This window comes from Pseudorasbora parva, chromosome 25 (genome assembly GCF_024679245.1).
Source record: "Pseudorasbora parva isolate DD20220531a chromosome 25, ASM2467924v1, whole genome shotgun sequence".
Taxonomy (NCBI): Eukaryota; Metazoa; Chordata; class Actinopteri; order Cypriniformes; family Gobionidae; genus Pseudorasbora; species Pseudorasbora parva.
Window position 1 is genome coordinate 8,461,122 of NC_090196.1, and position 25,271 is coordinate 8,486,392.

Here is a 25,271-nt window from a genome sequence, read left to right on the forward strand (position 1 = left end):
TCCTATTAAGTCAATGAGTTTATTGTTTCATTTTTCTCTCTGAAATTGCTCACAGTTATGATACAAGGGATTTTTTACAACTTTAAATGCATGTTCCTGCTCTGCATGGACATTTTGTTTTTCATTGAAGTTTTGCTTTATAACCGTATAAAATAGGAAAGTTCACAACAGGTATTGCTTCATTATTGTTTCATTTAATCAAGCTGTCTGTAAAAAGGGGGCCGTGAACATCCAAATCTTTCCTGGTCGAGATACATACAGACAAAAGGAAGCATTTTATAAACAGATACCACATAGACACCGCAAGCGAGCAAAAGCTGCGTTGCGTCGCTCGCTTACAGCGTATAGTAGAAAACATGACGGGAAAACAAAGAAAACGAAAAATCGCAGAGACTAACAAAGGTTAAAGGTGATGGCAGGTGTTTCTCTTTTTTCCATTAAAAGATGTAAGGAAAGCAGTTCTGAGAAAATAGCGCGATTTTTGAGAATAGTTACGTTTAAGCCATGCAAAGAAAACGCGCGCATGCACACAGCAATACAAGTCAAAAGCAAAGAGCAGGAACGGCCTTCAAGTTTCCCTTAGGCCACAACATCATATTTACAGTGGAACTGATCCAAGAACAGCTTTTTTGTCATCCATTGTACACACACAATGATATGAAGCTGACATTGAAGTTCATTTCCTCCCCCTAGAGGCTAAACTACATTCTTAAATTACTGTTAAATTTGCTTTTTTGTGGTTTGTTTGTTTTTACATACTATTTTGTTCTCTTTTGAAGCTAGCAAAGAAAGATTCGTAAAGTCCACGGTACTTTTACAAATCAAGACATTAGAACGTTTCTTTAAATGAACAAAATTGTGTTGCCCTGATACAAACAAACACATTATTGTCATAAATAAATAAATAAATAACATTCAAGTTCTTGTATATTTATATATATATATAAATGGATGAAAATAAATAAGGACAGAGATAAAACAGAAGGACATATACAAAAATATCCACAATGTATTCAACATTTTTTTCCGTATCTGCTGGTAGCGAACATGAGAAATGATCAGAGAAGAAAGACAATAAAATAAAATAAATAATTCAACACTGTATGTCAGTGTCTAACCAAATCGATTAAATGAAACAAATTGTTCCAACACGTAATAAATACAGAAATACAAGGGTTGAATAATAATTAGCAACACAAGATTTCAAATCTGAATCTACAACAGAACTAAAGCTAGTGTCACATCTAGACATTTTATTTGTACATAATTATGTTCAATCTGTACAACAGAGATTCATTCATTAGGATAAATTCATTCAGTACTACCCCCCCACCCCATCCCGAATCCCAAACTCACTGAAAACCATGTTTCAGTCCTTTTGCAGCAATGATTTAAGATCAAGTGATGTTCTTCCAACATAAATTATACATATATAAATAAATTAAAGAGAGTGCAAATAAAACGATACAATTAAAAAAAAAATCCACATCCCCAGGACAAGCTCTTCAAAGTCATTTTTTCCTTCTTGCCGTGCATTTAGTATTTTTTTTCCTATGATCTTTATGAATCTGAGTGCAAACATCCAAGAGTTGTGTGAGTGTGTGTTCATGTGTAGTATTTTGAGTGTGAATTTGTTCCAAACCCAGTGAGCTGCCTTGCTCTCTACTGCTTTCTAAAGCATGAAATAACTCTTAATCTCCTGAAAATGTGTCTTAGATGACAAAATCATGACCAGAATTGTGTGGACCAGGCTTATGATGGTTTCCTGAATCATAACCTCATAAATGAACGAGTTTACCTAACACAAACAGCACTCTTCACACCATGTGTACTGTAGACTCTATTCTCTATGGATTTAGTAAAGTTTTCGATTAGGATGTTACTAAGCTAACACATTATTCAAAATGTTTTTTATAGGCAGCAACTCTGTGACACATGCAAACAACACTCCTCACACCACGTGTACTGGAGACTCGATTCTCTATTGATTAGGTAAAGTTTGCCATTAGCTTGTTGCTAAGCTAACACATCATTTGACTTTTTTTATAGGCAGCAACTCTGTGACATACAAACAGCACTCCTCGTGCCACATGCACTGGAGACTCGATCTACTGATTTAGTAAAGTTTGCCCTTAGCATGTTGCTAAGTTAACAACGTATTAGAAACGTTTTCACAGGCAGAAACTTTGTCCCTGTTGAAAAAAAAAAAAAAACCTGCTGGTTGGCTATGTTTTTAAGCATGGCAGCTGGTTTGAGCTGGTTTATGCTGGTCCTTAGTTGATCATTAGCTGGTTTAAACTGGTCCTGAGCTGGTAATAAGCTGGTCCTGAGCTGGAGCTAGTTTCTTAGCACCAGCATTTGACCAGCTTAAACCAGCTCAGACCAGCTGCCATGTTTCAAAACATACCTAACCAGCATATGCTATTTTTTTTTTCCAACAGGGGTGTGACTTATAAACGAGCACCTTACACTGTGTATACTGGAGACTCCATTCATAATTTCACTTCAGTGTCATTAGTGTTGCTAAGCTAACAACTTATATGAAATGTTTTTCATTGGCAGCAACTCTGTGACATACAAACAGTACAGCATGTGCACTGGAGACTCAATCTATTGATTTAGTAAAGTTTGTCATTAGCATGTTGCTAAGCTAACAACTTATTTGAAATGCTCTTCATAATTAGCAACTCTGTGACATACAAAAACGCTCCTCACCTTACGTACACATGAGACTCAAACTGACTTTAACAGTTAATATGATGCTAAGCTAACAACCGCAGTTCAATTGATTTCAACAGAGTTTGAATTTGGCATGTTGTTAACAGCTCCATTCTCTAATGTGCATAAAAATATATAAACAACAAATATTGGGTAAGATGGTCCTTATTTTAATTAGACGAATTAAAGTGCTTAGCCCGCTAAGTTTAATTTTGTACAAAGGTTACTGCATTGCATTAAGGGATTGCATTATAATGTGATCAAAGTGAGGTATCCAGACATCCCACTTCGCAAAAACTCATTTCCAAGAGATGGTACAACAACCACAGCCCCCACTACATTATAAAAAAATATATATTATACTATTATATTCTTTAGCGCAAGCTGCCTAATGTGAGTTTGTACGTATTTATGCCCCGAAAGTGACGTTGTTGCGTGTGACGAAAAAATAGGCGAGAAAAAAATCCAAACACAAGTGGTCAAAGAAGACACGTGTGATAATACCAGCTGTAACGGTAATGTGTTTTGCCTGACCACTTGTGATCTGATCACCAAAAACGCATCTTAATACCAGGTGGAAACAAGCTTTCTCTCTCACTCGATCGATTTCCGGAATATTCTATATAATTTGCATGCATCAGGGACCAGCTATCAGTATTCGGGAGAGGCTTCTGGACCTTCCAGGAAAAGGGGAGTGTCGGGGTGTCTTAGAGGCAGCTCACTAAGTTTTGGAACAGAGTTTGTTGGTCCACCAGCTGGTCAACCATTTTAGCAGGTTAGGATGCTGGTAGGGCAAGTAGTGTGTGTATTTGTATTTTAGTCCTTGTCAAGCGTGGTGAGACTGGAGAGTGGGAAGGGAAGAGTATGACGAAGGATGAAGTGTCCATTCTCCTTGGTAACCTGCTTGTTCACCATGAAAAGTGCCGTCTGTCAATAAATGTCCGTCACAGGATGTGCAGGAAAGTGGGGCAGCGGTTTAATACGTTTTCTGGATAATTCCTAGCAGCAAAGACAAGCCGTCACAAAGGTGAGGAAAACGGGAAGGCAGACGTAAAGACATGAAACTGGGGGTAGAAACAACAGGGGTTCGGGAAGGGGCTGGCAAACTGACATGGCAAAGACGATGAAAGAGGAAATGTGCCTGGATTTGTGTCATAACTAGTTTTTAAACAGTCATTCCATCATACAAAAGATTGTCCAAATATAAATCCCATCACCTCTAAGATTATGCAAATTTTTGGATGCTTGTACGTTTGAAAAAGCTTGATTGGTAAAGTTTTAGGGCTGCTCCTGTATCCCAATGGATGCCACCAGCTTGGCATTGTCCCTGGGATTGCCCGCTGGGCATTTAGAGTCACTAGGCTGAGGGTCGTAGTGATGAGCGTTAGATGGGTGTCTGTTGGGCGTGCCAGGTGGAAGAGGCACCTGGCCATTCTTCTCGTCTGAAAAAAGTTGTTTAATTACGTCAAAGAAGTTACTCAATGGGCTGCCTAGGTACACAGATAGGAAGAAAAGGAAAAAAGAGAGAACAAAGAAATGAACAATGGGTTCACATGAGGAGAAGTGGACAGAAAGGGGAAAAGATAAAGGAGAGGGACAAATGTGAAGACTACGACTTGGAGAAGCTTTAAGGACCATACTAACGTTTGAAATTCTAGTACAAGATATGATGCTTTCCTGGTTAATACAGTTTAAGGTTGTGCCTTAGCTGGTCCAAGCTGGTTAATACATTCAAGTTACAGTATTTGATCAGTACACATGTTCCCTGGAAATGGAACCTATGACCATGGGGTTGCTAGCGTTATACTTTACAAGTTGAGCAACAGCAACATAGTTTGTAGTTTAGATGGTTGATAAGCTGGACTACCTAGTTGAGCAGGTAGATCGTATTGGATGAGATTGGACAAATTGTATTGGAAAAATTGCCAAAATGTATAAAAACATTTGTTCTAGCTCAAATTCAACTATGTTCCCACTGGCTGGTCAACCAAATTAACCATCTTGTAACAGCTTACCTGACCACCTGGTATGACTTGGTTTTTCCAGTAACTACCTTGACCAAGATGGTGTAACTTCTCAGCCAGTTCCCGTAACAGCAGGTCAACCATCTAAATCAGCTTGGACCAGTTAGAAACAAACTACTGTGTTCCAAAATCAGAGCTACCACCTTGAAGTCAATGCAAAACCGCATTTGCAACCCATTTTAATTCTGCCACAACATAGTTACAAGTGATTAGAATATTCAACCAAAATAATAATCCAGTTTTTTGGGAGAACAAAAAGCAGGGAATTACTTGTTGAGGTCTAGTTGCAGCTGATTGTTGAAGTCTTTTTCACCTTAAGGTGGAGGCTGGAGGTCAAGCTCACCCCAAGAGCATCTTTATGGTAATATTTATTTTTCATTGTTACATGCCCCTGCTCTTTCTTTATTTTTTCCCGAAACAACGGATTTAATGAATTATTTTACCCATAAATGTAAATTCTGTCATTAATAATTCACCCATGTTGTTCTAAACCCGGAAGACCTTTGTTTATCTTCGGAACACAAATTAAGATATTTGTTTTAATGAAATCCGAGAGCTCTCTGACCACTCCATAGACAGCAATATAATTAACACTTTCAAGGTCCAAAAAGTTAGGAAAAACATTGTTAAAATAGTCCATGTAACTCCAGTGGTTCAATCTTAATTTTATGTAGTGATGACAATTCTTTTTGTGACTTTATCTCTATGCAGTTTACATTGCCGTCTAACCATTGGATGACGCTGTTCCTCTGAGTACCATGACGCATGTAATGCAGACACAGAAGCCAGCCGATGGTGAGCTACCAGTCTGCCGTAGAACTTGGAAACGCTGCACTGACACAGACGAGTTTATATAAGTAAAGAGATTGTTGAAAAAAGACGCTATTTTTGCTTGTTTTTTGCACACAAAAAAGTATTCTTGACGCTTCATAAAATAAAAGTTGAACCACTGGAGTCCTTTCTGCAGTTCCTTTCACAGTTCCTTTCTGCTCCTTGAAAGTAGTAATTAAATTGCTGTCTACAGAGGGGTCAGAAAGCTCTCTGATTTCATCAAAAATATCTTAATTTGTGTGCCAAAGGTGAAAGGAAGTCTTACGGGTTAGGAACGACCTGAGGGTGAGGAATTAATGACATCATTTTCTTTTCTTTTTTTTTGTGAACTAACCCTTTAAGAGTTGCTGATGGCATTTCACCTTGGTCTACAGTACCTAAGGAAACCTGTTGTTGGTGGTCATGGAGTTTGTATTTCTTTTGTACAGGATGGCGAGTTTTCATTTGTTTAGTTATGTTAGAATAGAGGGAAAGCATAGGTAAGTAAGCTGACCCAGAAAATTATTTTGTGTGTTATTTTTCTCGGGAGTTAGGAAAGTTTAGATTAGAGAGTTGTAGGATTGTAGTTTAGATGAGTTACCTCACCAGTCCATTATATTTTCCCTTACTTGTTTGTTTTGTTACTTTCTGCTGCCAGTAAATTTGAGCTATTTTTCTAAACAGATTTTAAAGGTAGGGTAAATGTTATTGTTATTTCAAATCACCAACACGCCCTTACCTCCAAAAGGGTCACACCCCTATTTTGATAGCTCCGCCCCAGACATACATAAACCAGACAATGACTATGGCAGAATCTGGGTGTTACTAATCCAGGTCGAATATTCAATGAAAAAGTGAATATCCATCACAAAAACACAATCATGTGTTCTCATGAACAACTCAATAGAACACGAACCGATAGTCCAAATAACGAACATATTGCAATTATGACAAGATTAGAGCTATAGCGATCATAAAAACACGAACCGTTCTCATTAACAACTCGATAGAACACGAGCTGACAGTCCAACTAACGACATATTACACTTATGACCAGATTAGAGTTATAGCGATCACAAAACACAGTTCTTATGAACAGCTCGATAGTACAAAAGCTTGATAGTCCAGCTAACGACATATTACAATTATGACCGGATAATGGTTATATAGATCATGAAAAAAGGAAACAAACATGTATGAGGAGTAACTGTTATAGTATCTAACTTGTCGGACACATTTTGTGAGCTGACGCTTGAAATAGACAGTGAGGAGATTTAGATGCTCTATACAGTGTGTTAATGAATGGCTCTTTATCATCGCTGAAGTGAGCCTGAACAAACAAGCGAACATGACACACAAGCATATTCAAGCAAAAGTCAGCATATATTAGTTCTCGGCTAATGTCCGTTATGTGTGACTTGTGTATTTGAATAATGACATGCACTGAGCGAGGCAGTGAGCGAGCGTTCTCTTCTCACCATCAATAGTAGCGACATTCCCCTTACCTGCTGATTGGCTACAAGTTTGTTTGCACTCGGCCCGAGTCCATTTTGTAAAACGTTTTTGAAATTACACTTACCCCACCTTTAACATTGGTGCCAAATCTGGGTCATAACATAAATTGGGGGCTCGTCCGGGATATGAATCTGGGATGTCATATGCTGTATTTTGCTATTATTGAAGTATCCTACTTTAATATAAGACCATGAACGTGTACTATGACATTAAATAGGCTTGGGTTCAATTTCATGTTGACTTTAAAGATGGGCTTAGCTGGATTTTTTTGTAGGGGTGAGGCACATGGGCTCAAATGACTTTATATAGTCAAACATGAGAAAGGCTAGATCATTAGAAAAGGCTCTAATGTAATGAGTGAAGCGATGTGGCATCTGTACACTCTGTCACTGTAGAAAGAATGACACATAGATCAGTCGGAAAACCCACATAGCATCCTTTTAATTCTCAAAGTCATATAAGTCTATGAAGTGTCATCTGTCCGGTTCAATTATACATTCTATTCATTCCACAAGCAGAATATACAACAAGATATAATCAAGTACCAGTGTATATTCTGTAATTATGTTGATGAAAAATCTTTTTTGATGGATGGAAAAACTACAAACATTTTCCATAAATGTGTTCGCCAGTGCCTGTACACAGAGACTGCTGAGCAATTATTTAAACAAGCTATTAACTGAATAACAATGAAGACTAAAAGACAAAAACTTTACAAACTTTGTCAAATGCAGTAACTAATTATTTCACTACTACTAACAAACTCTGTTTAAACTTTTTGTTTCTTGACAGGCTAATAAAAACCTGTGCAACCTGCTTCCTGGAACTGGTGACTGGAAATGGCAATTTTCTAAAGTTCTTGGCATTTGTGTGTAATATGCACCAGACCGTCTGGCCCATCTGAGGCTCAGACTAGCCTTCAGCCATCTCTGACTGCATGAGAAAACCCCCTTTAGTGCACTAGATTTGGAATACTTCCAAACTCATAACTACACAACTTGTAGCTAATTACACAAACTTTACATTTAGGGGCACATACGAGCCTCTGGTGTACATATTGTATGTATAGCCTCGTCTGTTTGGTACACATAGCCAAAAAACTAAGACAAGGTATTGTAAGCCACACACACTAAGTATGTAACAACCAGTTTCTGTTGTGCACATCTTTGTGTTTTAGTGCACACAAAATTTAAAACTAAATGTATTTTTGCCACACTTACATATTCAATTACATTAAATATGGAATGGTATTTTATGGGGCTGAGTGCACTTTAAATTGGATGTAATACACAACATGCGTGATTACAAGTGTTGTGATTATAACAAGTTTATATAAGGAAAGGCAGTGTGCATTATAAAGTAATTCCGTGTCCCCAAAAACCTTTTGGATACTTAAAGGGATAGTTCACTTAAACATGAAAATTCTGCCCTCATTTACTCACCACCATGTCTACAGAGAGAGAAAAAAAGTTGTTATACAGCTTTGGAATGATAAGATGGTAGTAAATAGTTTGCATCCAATTTGTATGCACATTTTGTGATATTGCATAAAAAATACTGTATGGAAACACTAAGATGCACAAATTTAAAAAATGTGCATTAAATTAAGGAGAAAATTCTGTAACATTTTTGTTGAGGGTTCAATTCTCACTCATTTGCATATTACTAGGGTAATAGCTGTTATTTGTTTTTATAAAGCAAATATTAATGCCTTATTCTACATGACCATAGTTTACACCCTTTAACCCTACCCAATACCTACACTTAACTACCTTACTAACTATTAATACGCAGTAATTAGGCGGTTATTGATGCAAATGTTGTAGTTAGTAGTTAATAGTTAGTTAATAGTGAGAATTGGACACTAAACTAAAATATGACCATAAATTCTTATCTGATAAGAAGTCACATACATACAATACAATGGATTTTCCAAATCCCTTGAATGTTCAACAAAAAACTCATGTGACTTTTTGGGGATTGGATATCTGGACAACAGTATCCAATCACCAGTCCACAGAATCACAAATGTTGGTTTGATCCTTCCGAAATGCCTGAGCAAAAGTCTGTCATAACAACGATGTGACAAAATGACCTCCCAGAGGCGTCTCACGCGACTGCATCCCAAACACCAACATCCGAATGCAAGATAACATGACAGAAGTCATTTATGCTGGAGGAAAAAAAGAGCCTCAGTGGCTTCCCCGATTGCAGCAACTTCCATTTTTACTACAGATATTTTGTGGCAAATTTCCAGGAAGTGACTTTTGTTTTCTTAAACACATGGGAAGGAAAGCTGCTTTATTCACAAATTTGGATGGAAACTTTGATGACAGCATCTTAGGGTGCGTTCACACTTGTAGTTCGGTTCGTTTGGTTAGTTTGGTCCGGACCAAAAAACAAAAACAAACATAATAGTCCTGGTCCGCTTAGCGTTCACACGGGCATTTTTAACAGCGAACCTAAAGTTACCGAACCAAAGGCACAGGGAGACGCTCACAACCTGATTGGTCGGTTTATATGACGTAGGAGCTCGTTTACCGAACATGCAAAACAATGCTGTGTGCGGATTACACGCGCGGGCATTTTATGCGTGTACATATGGCATTATTTTTTACCAGAGAACTCATGAAGAGCTCATGAAATGTTCACAACATTCAAAACAACGCTGTGTGCTGGATTAAACGCGATCATTTTATGCGTGTACATGTGGCATTATTTTTACCCGCTGAGAACTCATGAAGAGCTCATAAAATGTTCAAAACATTCAAAACAGCAGCAGTATTTCCTCCGTTGTGCAGAACAGAGATGGCCGTTCTGTCGTCTGCACCTGCTAATAGTGGGCAACACAGGAACTTTGATGAGAAGAGCCAGGTATGCTTTTTGTGTGTTTTTTCTAGCATTTTCGAAACATGCTCGTCGGACCAATTATTGATGAGGCTCTTCCTCGTTGCTCTACGTTTGCCCTCTAACGTTAAAGTTACTCATTTTGGATACACCGATCTTTCCGCGTCGTCAAATCAGCTGCATTATGCGTGGCATCTTGTGACATTATACGTTCGGTTTTTGGTCCGTTTACATGTCTTTGGTCCGTGTTGCGTTCATATATCAATCGAACCGCACCAGAGTTCGTTTGGAAACGGACCGAGACCCATCTTTTTAGCGGTCTCGGTCCGCTTGTTTGGTGCGCACCAGGGTTCGGGTGGCAGCGTTCACATATGTTCAAATGAACCGCACTAACCGAGCAACCGCACCAGGGTTCGTTTTAATCGAACCAAACATGACAAGTGTGAACACACCCTTAATTTTTGAGTGAACTACCCTTTATGTCTTACAAAAAAATTCTGAATGTCATTATATTAAACCGATGGTTCTCAGACAGGAGGCCTCAACAAACTTCAAAGGGGCCTGCAAGATGATTGATACATTGAAAGCAAGTGGCTTTTATTTTAGCACAAATATGCCTTTCAAGCATAAAAAATAAGCTTTTTTTGGTGCGCATGCCAATTGGATTGATTTGTTAGTTAATGCAAAGACATGCAGACATTTTTAAGTGTTATTTACGAGTTGTATTACTTTTTTGGTCCACTGTAATTGTGGTGTTACTTGGTATATTTAACACACAAGCCGTAAGAGTCTTACCACACTTTGACTTTGCGACTTTTTGCACACCGGTTTTTGCACACAGAGTTCTCTGGATACATTTGAGAGAGAGAAACGTGTGTTGACACCAGAAAAAACTTTCACAAATAAGAGCAAAATAATTCCCTACAATTTTTTTTTTTTTGGTTTATAAATTGGATCATCGCATTAGCTCATTAGATTTGCTGCGTGAGCTCTTCATCATGCCCAAGTGAAGCAAATGAGCAATTTCCCATTAACAAGCATGGGGCCAGATGTCTTCATCTAGACTACATTAGGGGCGAGAGGACTTCGGTTGGGTGGTTATTAGACAAGTTTTTGTGGATAATTATGCTTGTTTGTAATAAAAATAGTTTTATGAATCTAAAGAACATTAGAAGGTTAGTTATTTGCATAGACACAGAAAACCACAACCTCCTTCACAAAACAACAATTTAATCTGTGATTTTTGTTTATTTATTAATGTCTATTTTCGGAACGGTACATGTAATCTGACTGCAGTAAGTATGTGCCATTCATCTGTACAGTTCTGTAGTGCGTTCACAGTGAGTCATACAGCGCTCAATGAGACATGGAGTGCAATGAATGTGACATGTTTGAGTGAAAGGGAATGAGAAAGAGAGAGACAGTGAAAGGGAAAAAGAGAAGGACAACAGGAGGAGAAAAAGGGAGGATCTGCTCTCTTGAGATGGTCTGGAATGTTTTCCTGTTGCCCAACACTCCCTGAAATCTCCCCAAAGGGGCAGTAAAAGACTCTTTTGATTACTACTTTACCCTCTTCTTATGATACATTAATTTATGATAGGAAGTAGAAGTTTTTACTAATATTTGTACATATATATTTTTATTATTTGTAGGCATTTATATTATTCTATATTTTAACTTTTATTCATTTTGTGTTATTTTTCCCTTTTCTATTGTTGCTCTTTGAGATTCTTCGGAATGAAAAGTGTTATAAATAAAATATATTATTATTATTATTATTATTATTATATAAAGTGGTGTACAAAATAACATTAGCATTTTTGATCATGTCACAAGAATAAATTATGTTTAAATATATATATAAAATTATATATTTATAAATATAAAAATTTATATTTTTTAAATTTTAAAACATTTTAATTTGAATTTTTTTTAATTAAATATAAGTTTTCATTTATATATATATATATATATATATATATATATATATATATATATATATATATATATATATATATATATATATATATATACTTTTTATACTAATATTAATAATATTACTGTAATATTACCAGTTTTTTATGTTTTTGATCAAATAAATGCAGCCTTGGACAACATAAACTTATTTCAAAGTGTTATATACAGTCAAACCAAAAAATATTCAGACACCAGAATTTTTTTACTAGTGGGTGCAGGACACTTTGACCTGATCATGTTTTGCTCGTTTTTCTTCTTTTTTTTCTTCTTTTTTAAAATTTTTTTTATTATTATTGATAATGTGACCTTTTACACTACAGACAGAACAAAATGAAGCACTCCTTGGTCACTGGTTGACCTAAATTGGGATTTTCTAATTGTACCAGTAAATTTAACATCCGACATCTGATTGGTTGATTGTAATCCATTACATACATTTCTATAAAATTTATCTGAGATTATCACTGAGATTATTTGTTGTGACAGTTTAACTTGTCAGATATTATTACCATTTTTTAAACTATAGCGAATAATGTGAGAAATTTTGGTTTGACTATATATATATATATATATATATATATATATTTTTTTTTTTTTTTTTTTAAATGTGGCTCAAAGCATCAAAGTTGCTAAATATACAGTAACAAAATCTTCATAATTATCTACTAATATCCTAAATATTCCATTGCCAGTAATTACTAAAATCTGTGTTTTATAAAACCACAAAAGATGGCTTATATGTATTGGTTGTCTGTAATATGTTGTTATTCATCTATCAGACCAGTAGGTGGAGCTGTTATCAAGGGAGATGGTTGGGACACAGTCAAATATCATCATGTGTCGAGAAGAGAGGACGTGCACGAGTTAAACGAATAAAAGGATGAAAAAGATAGCTTTTCTTTCTTCTTCAGATGAACCACATTAGCAGCAGTTCATCTTTGAATCTCTGAATAGTTAGAGGTATTAGAAGGTATACACTGAAAAATATTTTCCCAAAACTTGATATTTTATTGTAATGTCCCTGATTTGTGTATTTTGTGTTCTGTTTGGCTTAGCACAATTGCAACCTGATCAAACTGATGGTTACAGAGCAAGACTTCACTTTTTTTCCTGAAACTGTATCAGAAACCTTTACATTAACAGCCCAGATCCATCACCCAAAAAAGTGGGATCCATCCATTTTGGGATCCATCACCTCAAAACCAGAAAACATGAAAGCTAATGTGCTCACGTTTGGAGAACTGTAAGGGAATTCTACTAAGAAATGGGAGCAGCAGTGTGGCCGAAGGGAATCACCACGAATTGGAAAACTCCCCATCTCTGCTAGCGTCTGCAGGGGATTGCTTTAGGGTGGGATCATGTGGAGAGTATTGTGATGCTGTGCTGCGGTGTGCTGTGGACGAGGGGTGGGGGGACATGCATGATGGAGGAGAGGTATAAACAAGCATGAGGGGGAACATGGGGCTCGGGTCGGAGTGGGGGAAGGGACAGGGGATTTATACTCACCAGACAGCTGTTGGACCCCTGGCTGGTCATGTGTGCTTAACAATTGCGCCTGAATCGTCTCTACCACCCGCTTAAAACGTCGACTTGGACCTACAATAAAGTGTAACAGGTCATATGTAAATAGAAAAGAGCCTGTTGACATTTTCCTATTGAAACAGGGAGTTGAGGCGCAGGTTTTCTTAAGACAGATTTTTCTTGGTTTGCACCATAGTAAAAAGAGAAATGCATCCACAGACAGAAAAATCTAAATTAAGACCATAAGCCCTTGAAGCCTTTTAGGAATCTGTCAGGAATTTATAAAACTACTTGTAACGTCTCATCTCAGCTATGTGGACATGGCCTACACACTGCAGTGGAAAAGAGCTGCTATTGATGCTATTATGTATATTTACATAATAAATACCGAAAATAAAGGAGAATGATGCATTAGACAATAATTCTACAATGTATTTGTAGGTGTTTATTTATTTTACATTATTGCTGCACCTTTTGCAATATACATATACCAGTGGTATAATTAGTGTGTGTAAGAGGCTATTGGGCTCAATTTGAGAATTAAATGGAAATGCTTCTAAAGTTGTTCCATTTGCTCAGTTTACACCAGGTATTAATTTTTGGTTGATCAGAACAAAAGTAGACGTGGGAGACACAATCCTGTTTACACCTGCTGTTTTAATCCATCTATTTTGATCCATCTCTTTTAATCCATAATTTTTCTGATCTTTTGATCAAATGGACAAAATACTCTTGCAGCATTTACATATGAATGCCTAGAGACAACAGAAAAAAATCTACTGGTTTCTCGTTAACAATCGTTTCTGCTCTGACCACAGATATTAGAAATCAGGAATGGTGAGAGAAAATTGTGCTCTGTACATTTTTTTTTTTTGTCTACAAACCAAACGTAGGTCTTTAGCTGAAAAAGTTTAAATCCTGTCTGGCTAGTACCCTTCCCTTAATGTTTCAACATTAGGTTATTATATGCACCAATCTGTGTGTGAAATCATAAAAACAATTTCACAAAAAAAATCATAATTGATATAACTTCTCATACTAAAATTTACTCTAAATTTACAACAATTTTTAAGGAAATACCACACATGCAAATATCACAGTGTAGGTGGCCTCATAAATGTGTTATCAATTTTCTCATTCATACATATATATTAGGGCTGGGCAAGTTAACGTGTTATTATCGCGTTAACGCATTAATTAATTAACGCCGACAATTATTTTATCGTGCATTAACGCAGTTATTTATTATTACCGGTATATTGAAAGCCCATTGCTCACTGCCTCTGAATACACATACAGACAAACCATTGGTCACAGGAGAATACACATCTGTCTCTAAGCCAAGTGATTGCCATTCTTTGTCTGGGACAAATAAAATATTTAAATAACTAGAAACGCGAGAGTGATTCAGATTTTTTTGTTGTTATTATTATTTTATTCAATGTAAACAGCGATTGATAATGGAGTGTATCTCTGCCTCTGGTAACAAAGTCGCGTTGAGGCTCACTCTGCCCGTCTCTTTGTGAGAGACATTCGTGGAGAAATCAAAACAATTGAGCAGAAATATATTCACAGAAGAAACATACTGGGGTAAAACTGAGTTTTTTGTAGTTGTTGATATTTATGATTTATGATATTGTTAATAACACAAGTCGACTTTGCAGTTGTGAATTCTGTAGCATGAATGGTGTGGCCTAGTTCAATAAACAAGTAGCCTAATTAATATTAAGTTACTTAAATTTTTAGATCCATACAACCTTTTTTGTTCCATTTCACCCATGATTTCACCGACGAAAATAGTTCCAAAAGAAAGCAACACTCAGCAAGGTGTTTTGTTACTGAATGATTCAGTGTTTTGAATGAATCATTTGAATAAACGACTTAATGACTCGCTCATGAAGATGATCACTTGCTGCCCCCTATTGGCGGTTATGTTTAAAAGTATGATTGCATGTTTTATTTAGAACATCAATCTTATAACATTATTTATTGCAGCTGTATTTTTTGCAGTTTAAATTATTTAATTTGATTGGTATCAGCCTATAGTGTCTTTACTATTATAACTGAATTTATTAATCAAATGTAAGAATTTAACATGAAAGATGGTGCATACATTTAATAAGATTTAAAAAAAAATGGCCTTTATAAAATTAAATAACGCCCTGGGGTGAATATCACAAATTTGCAGATTTAATTCGGCCTATGTAAAAGCTGACAGAACACTGATGAGAATATTACTTCAGAATCAGTGATGCCAGTAACGCGTTACATAGTAACGCGTTACTCTAATCTGACTACTTTTTCCAGTAACGAGTAATCTAACGCGTTACTATTTCCAAACCAGTAATCAGATTAAAGTTACTTATCCAAGTCACTGTGAGTTACTATTTTAGTCATTTTCCTTAGTAAAAACCGACAGCTTATCAAAATTCTCAGCCCGAGTTCGGCTGGAGCCTGTTTTTTGTTTGTTTTTTACATTGTTGCAGCCATTAAAATAGTTCAGTTTTGTTTTTAATGTCAAAGTAGTTATTTTTTGTTTCGTTTCTTTATTAACCTAATTTAGAAAAATGTTCAGAGCATTTTTTTGTTTGTTAAATTAAAGTTTATATAGGCAAGACAATTCAAGAGTTGGTTTGAGAGACTAGGCTATTAAACATGCGGTTAACTCACTGGGTTGTCACATAAAAAAAAATTAAACTTTAATTTAACAAACAAAAAATTGCTCTAAACATTTTTCTAAACGAACTTAATAAAGAAACGAAACGAAAAATAACTATTTTGACATTAAAAACAAAGTAGGCTAGTTATTATACCACCACAAAGGCACTTTTGACGAGCTGAGGCAGGCTGATAGATAAGCCTACTGCTCGCAACGGGGCTCAAAAAAACCGAAACGGGCTACACAATCTAAAAAAAAAAAAAAAAAAAAGTAGGCCTACATGCAGGTTGTCTTATAGCCAACCTTACACTTCAGCAAAATTATTATAAATCCGATCTTCAATTCCCGCGGTATATGCTCATTTAACGGAGTTCACATCAAAGCAAAAGATTTTTCAAAATTTTTAAGCAGCCCATTTCAAATTCACAGATCGCAATATGAGAGAGAGCGACCGAAGCACTGGTAAGATCATTTAGTCTCATTATTTTATATTGAAGATGATTGTGTTTTGTGTGACTTATTTTAAAGTTTCATTTACGGCCATTTGCGTTGGCTTGCTTTACTCATTTGCAGCGATGTTGCAGTAGCACCATCTGACTACAACATAACACGCTCTCACACATTTATTTTTTAATTATTTGCCAGGAGTAAAATTTACACATGTGGTTTAAACAACCAGATACATTTACATTTGTCCGGTTTAGCTTGAAATGCTTTCATGCACCTTCTGAATTGGTTTGTTTGAGTGATCAGAATTAAATACGTCTGGAAAGACTCTCGGAAGGCATTTAGGCCTACTCCTGGTCATTTCGCAATCAGATAGATACCTGGTCAGAGAAAATGAATGAAGGAACCAGTTGTAAAAAGGCCATAACTCTAGCAGCTGCACTGAAGAAACGGACTCTTTTACCCTGCGCGAGCCATGTCTTGACAGTGGCGCAAGCTATCATGGTCTCATGTTGTTTCCACCAACACATCTCATTGTTCATTTTAATTATTAAAATAAATATAAAACGAAGGAGAAGCCTAAAAAAGGGGCGTAAAAAAGTCGGGGCCGTAAGGCTCGGGCATAAATGCAATAAAGTGTGTTGCCAAAAACGGTTGTCATTTATATTTTTAGGCGGCAGCGGTGTTGTCGGCAACTGCTGAATGTAACCAATAAAGTAACTTGTAATCTAACTTAGTTACTTTTAAAATCAAATAATCTGTAAAGTAACTAAGTTACTTTTTAAAGGAGTAATCAGTAATCAGTAATCAGATTACTTTTTCAAAGTAACTGTGGCAACACTGTTCAGAATCAATAGATGTATACCACCAATTTAATTTAATTTGATTAAATTAATGTTTAAGTTGATATTTACAAAAACTATCTTTTTTGTCAAAATGATGACTAAATATGATTATTTAAAACACCCTAAAGAAGCTATTTCAGAGCAAATACATAAATACAGAGATGCATACTGATTGTCGAAACAAATCAAGATATAAAAGAAATAAAAATATCAAGATATATATAAAACATTTTTAAAAAATGTTTTTCATCCAACCATACTGCTAACTTGACCCAATCTCTATTCTACCTCAGAATTTTTTCATTTTAAAAATACTGTTGCAGGTTATTCCTACAAATGTAATGCAATTATCCCAAATAAGATTCAACAAGGTCAAAATAATTCACTTTTACCCACAGCTATTTTGTATTCTCAAACCACGCTCACGCTCTAACAGGCTTGATGATTGGTGGCGTAACGTGGGGTTGATTGCGGTCACTGTGGTTACCTGAGAGCAGAGTAAAGGTGACTGAATAGATGCCGTTCTCCTTGGTGGCCGCGGTGCTCTCGGTGTACGTGATGTCTACCTGGAACTTAACAGGCTTTTGGAAGACGGTGGGGCCGGCTGTAGATTTATACTCGGCCCGAAAACTTGTCTGCGAGACGACGCTGTGACTGAGGCTGGGTATCTGTGGAAGGAGAAAGGCAAGGCTCGATTCACTCTTACATTGGAAGCATCAACGAGGAACCTCTTTATACCTCAAAAGTGTGGCTATTTATAACTTTCGTGTAGCTGAAGGTGAGGAAAACCTCACTAACCATGACAAGCAACTTTTTAAGCAGACATTTAAACCACTTGCAGGTCTAAACGACACACTAAACTCTCTTCCCTCCACCACAAACCTCTCAAGGCACAACATCTATATGCTAATGATTCAAGCCCTGCGTTGATTTTCCATTGACCTCTAATGAAAGAGGCAGCCACGGGGAGGATGGAAACATCACAAACTAGCATTTTACAGAAATGAAACACGAATCAGAAAGCTGTTTGCCAATGTAAAAACACAGGCTTCCGGCCAAGCCTATCGAAAGGGCTGCGGTGAGGAAAGTCTTTCCATCTGATAGGGAGAACGCCGAAGCATATATTCAAATATTCATAGCTGTCGTTCACAACAGAGGAATGAAATGGGATTGGAGCCATGCAAAATAGATAGCTTACCGAGAGAAAGGCGTGGACGATGTCAGCTTTTATAGAGCTCAGTGGCTTGTCCTTGATAACCACGAAGATCTGTTCCTCTTTCTCTAGGTTGATGAAGTTACCAAACCAAGATTTTTTGGCAAGTCTGCAGAGCGAGAGAAACACAAAGCATTCACTTTTTATGAAGTCTTCAGGGGAAAAAAGATCTGTCATTATCAGAGCTGAGAATAAGATATATCCTATGGTGCTAATGCAAAATAAATTTATACTGAATAATTCATAAAAGGGACTTTATGAAAGATCGGCACACAGCAGAGCAGCCAGAATAAATAAACACAATGAACTTTGCATGAGGTCATATTGACGGTTTTGATTTAAAAAAAAAAAAAATATGAATGCCGGACAGCTAAAAAGATGCTTGTACATATTAACCCTGGTTGTTTTTTTTTTTGCTTCTAAAATGCATGTTATTGTTATAGGTCAATTGTTATAAAATCTAAAATATGACTTGTTTTATGTCGTGTTTTTCTCAGAGCGGCCCATGGAGTTTCATTTGGCTCTGTATTGTTGACCACACGCTTTAACTGTTGAATGCACAGGTTTAAATATCTTTGGAATGTTGCTATGTTTAAAAACTTAAAATTTAACTGTGAACAAAAACATACTGAGCTATACATCTGCAACTGCTTAGCAACCACCCAGAATACCCTAGCAACCGCCTAGCAACACACCTTAGCAACCGGGCCCCAAGTTTTGCCATTGCAAGCACCACTCACAATTTCTTCAGGAATTGTACATTCTAGTTTGTATTAAAATTTTGTAATTTCTTTGTACAAAAAGTGTCAAGGTACTAAGAATATATATACATACATACATACATACATACATACATACATCACACACACACACACACACACACACACACACACACACACACACACACACACACACACACACACACACACACACACACACACACACACACACACACACACACACACACACACACACACACACAAATTAATGTCAATCGACTAATTAATCAAACTTTATTCTGTAATTAATTACAATTAAAAACATTGGAGTTGTGACAGTTACTCTCCAAATTAATGCAGAAACAACTTAAAGACAGTATATTTTAAATACCGTATTATACATGTAATGCCATCATTTTATGAATGAAGGCCACAATCGCTGATGCTAAAACTGCTACTGATTAGATGCTACTGATTTTTTTTTAAAACATTAATGATAGACATATATATATATATAGGTATATAAAGTCAAACCAAAAATTATGCAGGACACTATAGTTAATTTATGTAAGTAAGGACAGCAAAATAAAGTATGACAAAAAAAAACAAAAACAAAAAAACAAAAGAATTTCATACAGTGACTACCAGTAAAATTGTAAAAAAAAAATTGGGACCAAAATTATTCGGAACCTTTGACCTGACAAAGTTTTGCCTGCGTGTTTTTTTCTTGAATTGCTAATGCGGCCTTTTACACCAGAAGACTGAACAAAATGAAGAATTGCTTGGTCATTGGTTGACCTAAATTGGTATTATCAGATTGTGTACATACATTTAACATCTGACAGCTGATCGGTTGATTGTAATCCATTACATACCTTTCTATCAAAGTTATCTGACATTATCAAGATGAGCTCTTGTCATATTTTATTACATTTTTCTAAACTGTAGCGAATACACTGTGATAATGTGAATAAATGTTGAAAGCGTTTAAATAAATTTTGGTTTGACTGTATATTTATTTACACAATAAATGTCAAGGTTCTAAAAAAATTGTAAAGCATTGCTAATAAGTTTGAATACTGTTGCAAAGGTGATACACAAATTCAAAAGTGATGAAACTCGCTGAGTTGCTGAGTCATCATTTTGAGATAAGAGAAATTGAAGAAAATTGTCATGCAAGTTCAACACAGTTGCCTAAAGTATTAGAAAGTCAAACTGGGGTGAGTGTTTCCCATTAAACCATAATACATGCATTATGAGCCATGAGTGGCATGCATGGCTGTCGTCCACAAAGAAAGCCACTGCTGAAGCCTAAGCACAAAAAAGCCCATCTAGAATTTGCCAGGACTCATGTTGACAAAGGCAAAGCCTATCAGGACACTATACTTTGAAGTGATGAGACAAAGAGTGGCATCTACGCTAGTGTTAGTCTATTACCCCGAGATTTACTGCAGTCGGCCGTATCCAGGCCGTATCCAGATTGGATGGTGGACCTGCGCCTGGACATGACCAGTGTATCCTGGAATGTTATGAAATGTCTGCAGAGAGTGTGTTAATTAAACTCATCCTCTAAATGCCGCATCGACTTGATATCCTCAATAAATCCGTCTCCGGCGCGACGACTCCATCTTTCAAAAGATCTTATGGAAATCTATTTATCTAAAATGACCTCTGACCTGTAAAGTTGCCAGAGTAATAATCATACACTGTTTGTTCGTCAGCCAGAAGACATCTGGCCTTGTTTGAGCCTGGTTTCTCCCAAGGTTTTTTTTTCTTCTCCCTTCGGGCCCTGAAGGAGTTTTGGTTCCTTGCCACCGTTGCCTTTGGCTTTTGGCTTACTCAGTTGGAGACCCTTAAATTTCAAATGTATTACGGATCTGTCCACATTGACACTATATGATAATTGAAACTAGCTCTTTAACGTCACCGTTTTCTCCATAAATAAAGTGACATCTCAGCATAGCGTTTGAGGGAGTCGCCTGTCAATTGAGTCATATCTTAAATGCATCTAATATGATAAACAGAATAGCATTACCTCATACTCATGACCGGAAAAGCTGAAATAGTGCCAGTGACTGTGTCCCGTCATAATAATGTCCCTCTGCTCACAAAGCGCGTGTTTGCATAACAATCGGTCCAGCGGCCTTGCTCAGCTCCTCAACACTCGGTCCTGCTCTCCTTCATACTACAGTAACGTTAATAATCGCATCCATGAACATGATTTCTGCCTGAGTCTTTTCCACCGGCTGTGCGGTGAACTCCCAAGATTCTGCGCTCAAACTCTGCGTCATCAAACTACACCTTTGTTTTGAATAGGCGCCCTCTAGCGGACGAAAAACGTACATAGTGTAGCTTTAAATGATCAGGACAAACAAGAGACTCAAGAACAACCATCACAAAACAAAAAACAGCCGTGGATCATCCAGGGAACGGCACACAGTATTAAGAATCAATGGTTCATAAACTTTTGGATGGGGGTTATTTTTATAAACAGCTATTTTGTGTCTTGTGGACTAAAACAAAGGCATGTAAATTATCTTATTCAGGAGAGCACCAAAAACAAACAAAAAAACATGCATTTTTTATAATTATTTTGTTAAAATGAGTCACATTTTCACAGATTCTGCAAGCGGTTTGCACACTTTTTCCGTATTGTTAAACAACTGTGGCAATTTTGTTGCATTAGGAGAATTAAAGCATCTCGGCTGATGGAAAATCAACCAAAGCCCCTGGTGTTTAAACTAGCAGCTGTAATTTGGTCTTGTTTTAGCATATAAAGGAATAACTGTCTGTCTAAACATCATTCTAGCTCTAAAAAGCTTCAGTCCGCCGCTGTTGTGTATCAACAAAGCACAGTCGCTCATAACTTAGCTTCCAGAAACTGATTTATGGCAGAGGATGACAAAAGAAAGCAGAGAGTGCCGCGGCTTATCCAGCTGGCGCGGAAAGCGAGAGAGAGAGAGACGGATAAGTTATGGAAGACAAAATAGAAAACAAAAGAGGATGAGGCATCACTCCGTGTGGGGGAGAGAGTTTGTGACTGCTGTCTGCTGTGCGGTGAGACCCGCCTCAGTGGGAGAAAGATATGACTGAGCTTCCATTAGACTGGAAAAAAGACTAAATGGTTTAACAGAGGCAAACATAACTCTCAATGATTTTTGAAGTGCTGAGGGGGTTTTACATCAACACTGTTGTTGGGTAAGTATTGTTCAAGGTCTACAATTTGTCTTTTTCAGAGGATGTTTCTTGGCGGCTGTATTCCGTGGTGTTTCCAGCACAAAACTGACATGATGGTAAGCTGGAAATTCACTATGGCATGGAAACCAAATATCTAGATAAATAAAAATAGGGTACAACAGGGCTAAAGACACACCCTGAGAAAATGTTTTCATTACTCCCATACTGTATGATTGCAGGAAAAAAAAGTTTGTATTGAGTATTGATGGAAAAATAGATTTTGTGATTTTCGCTTAGCTAAATTAAAGGGGGGTGAAACACTCAGTTTCAGTCAATCTCATGTCAATCTTGAGTACCTATAGAGTAGTATTGCATCCTTCATATCTCCAAAAAGTCTTTAGTTTTATTATATTTATAAAACAAATATAGGCTGTACCGAGTCTTTCCGGAAAAAAACGAGCCTGGACTCATATAATGTGGGCGGAGCTAAAGAATGACGAATGTGCACAAAGTGGTGACGTCCTCAAGCGTGGAGAAACCCATGGCAATCGATCAGATTCAGCTAATACAGATAATGATACAAGAATCAAATTCGGAGGCTGAAATAAATTGAACAGGAGAAACAGCAAAAGCAGGACGTCCGTCTCTGTGGTGTGTGCTGTATTTAGTGGCCTGTCAACATTTGTGTGTCTTTACTCGCAGTTTATGAGGACATGATTCGGTTTATGGACTATTGTAAACCTTAGCAGTAGCAAGCAAAACGGTTATGCACGTCAGACTAGTGCAACGTTATACATAGAACAACAATGGAGTAACGTTAGCGCATTTGAATGACGAAGCACGCGATCGTGTCGTTTACTGATGTTTACTCACGCGACGATAGCCAACAGCACAGACATTTGAAGCAGTTTTACTCACCGGCTGCTTCCAAAGCAGGACCGAACCTTTATCGCTGGGACCGCTCCGTCAAAAACACACTTCTTTGGTATGATTTGGTGAAGTCCTGACAGCAGTGACCATGGAGATCCACTTTTGCGATGCGACTGAATCGATGTTGTGAAGCTTCCCGTCATTTCTGCGTTCAAATCGGTTCAAATGCAGCGCTGCCTTCTCAGAATGCTGTGCTGAAGCGTTGAAGTCGCTCGACGTCACCCATAGGAATAAAGTGGAGCGCAGCGCGGACTATAACGACATAAGTGTTCACGGACGACTGGATCTGCAGCTGAGCGAGTGTTTATGGGTGTGCATTTCCTCTCTCGCTATAGTTACGCTCGCGCGCACCCTTCCGGGAGAAGAGCCCGTACGGCCCATACAAGGACCTTCCGTTCTATTAACGTCAAGTCGACCCATACTCGAAAAAAACTCTCCGAAACTTGTGAGAAACCGGAAGGAGTATTTTTGACACAGAAATACTCCATCAAACGTCCAAGTCTTTAACAGTGTAAAAAGCTCAGTATGCATGAAACAGCATTTCACACACACACACCCCCCCCCCCCCCGTATCTTTTATTTACATGGCTTTAAAACATTACTTGAGACAAAACAATGGCACTGACATATTTTAAGAAATGCAGGTGAAACGTTCAGTTAAAACAGCTCAAACATGCATTCTAGTCAGACTAGACTTGAGCCTTGTGTGTGTAACCTAGCCGATATGTTCTTCATAATGTTAATACTTTTTCAAAACAATCACATTAGCAAAGTTTGTACTGTTTTCTGTTTATTTTGATAAATAAAATCTACAAATTCATTTTTGTTCAATAAATATACGGCCACTGAAAGATAGTTCAAGTAAAGTTTCTGAAAGCATTTATAATCTAAAATATATTTACAGTAGTATCAATAAATTATATTTTATGATATTATTAATACCTACATATATTTTTAAATATGATGGTTTCATTATAAAAATGGGTATTATCTCTAAGCTGGACATCCAGCTTAATACATGATATTTACCATCTGAATCTAATAACTTCATGTCAACAAATTATCATCATGTTAATTATTATGCCTTTTGCCCCAAATACCATACATTTACATATACTTCTGTTATCCTAAAACAGTTGCTTTATTTACCTTGAACATGGGTTGTTATCATGGCTATCAAAATCCAGTGTTCTGTATTTTGCGTACGTGCGTTTTTGCTGTCGATGGCTATTGCTGCGCGTTTAGCTAGAATGCCATACAAAACCAACCCATTGGGCCACTGAATCCGCATTAACGACAACAGTTGGGGCAACAGCCTTAGACCTAATGGGTTGTTATCATGGCTATCAAAATCCAGTGTTCTGTATTTTGCGTACGTGAGTTTTTGTTGTAGATGGCTATTGCTGCGCGTTTAGCTAGAATGCCATACAAAACCAACCCATTGGGCCACTGAATCTGCATTAACGACAACAGTTGGGGCAACAGCCTTAGACCTAATGGGTTGTTATCATGGCTATCAAAATCCAGTGTTCTGTATTTTGCGTACGTGAGTATTTGTTGTAGGTGGCTATTGTAGATGGCAATAAAAAAAAAAAAAAATTGTGTACTGTGCTAATTAATTGAGACTTCTTACAGGTTGTTGGCCTTGTTTGTTTCGTTGCTTCTATTGCTCTCCCCTTTTTTGCAAGTCGCTTTGGATAAAAGCATCTGCTAAATGATTAAATGTAAATGCAAATCATTAAGAGGACCTTTTTCTCAAAATATATCCAATAAATTAATTCCTCATGTCATTCCAAACCCGTAAGACCTCCGTTCATCTTCGGAACACAAATTAAGATTTTAAATTGTGAACCATACATAGGAAGCAAC

At 37.0% G+C, this 25,271-nt stretch overlaps 1 protein-coding gene across 6 annotated transcripts in view; it reads right to left on the reverse strand.

Annotated features, from left to right (window-relative positions):
• brsk2a (BR serine/threonine kinase 2a) overlaps positions 1 to 25,271 on the reverse strand; it is a 348,751-nt gene continuing 323,480 nt past the window's right edge. For 2 of the 6 annotated variants that reach the window (XM_067435984.1, XM_067435982.1), the window contains 4 exons: positions 18,562 to 18,685; positions 17,851 to 18,031; positions 13,398 to 13,487; positions 1 to 4,160 (listed from right to left, as the gene is read on the reverse strand). In XM_067435984.1, the coding sequence (XP_067292085.1) occupies positions 3,997 to 4,160; positions 13,398 to 13,487; positions 17,851 to 18,031; positions 18,562 to 18,685 (559 nt within the window). In that variant the 3' untranslated portion in view covers positions 1 to 3,996. Of the gene's footprint in view, positions 4,209 to 10,709; positions 10,762 to 13,397; positions 13,488 to 17,850; positions 18,032 to 18,561; positions 18,686 to 25,271 lie in introns of all 6 variants that reach the window. The other 4 variants (XM_067435983.1, XM_067435981.1, XM_067435985.1 and 1 more) reach the window with 3 other exon arrangements.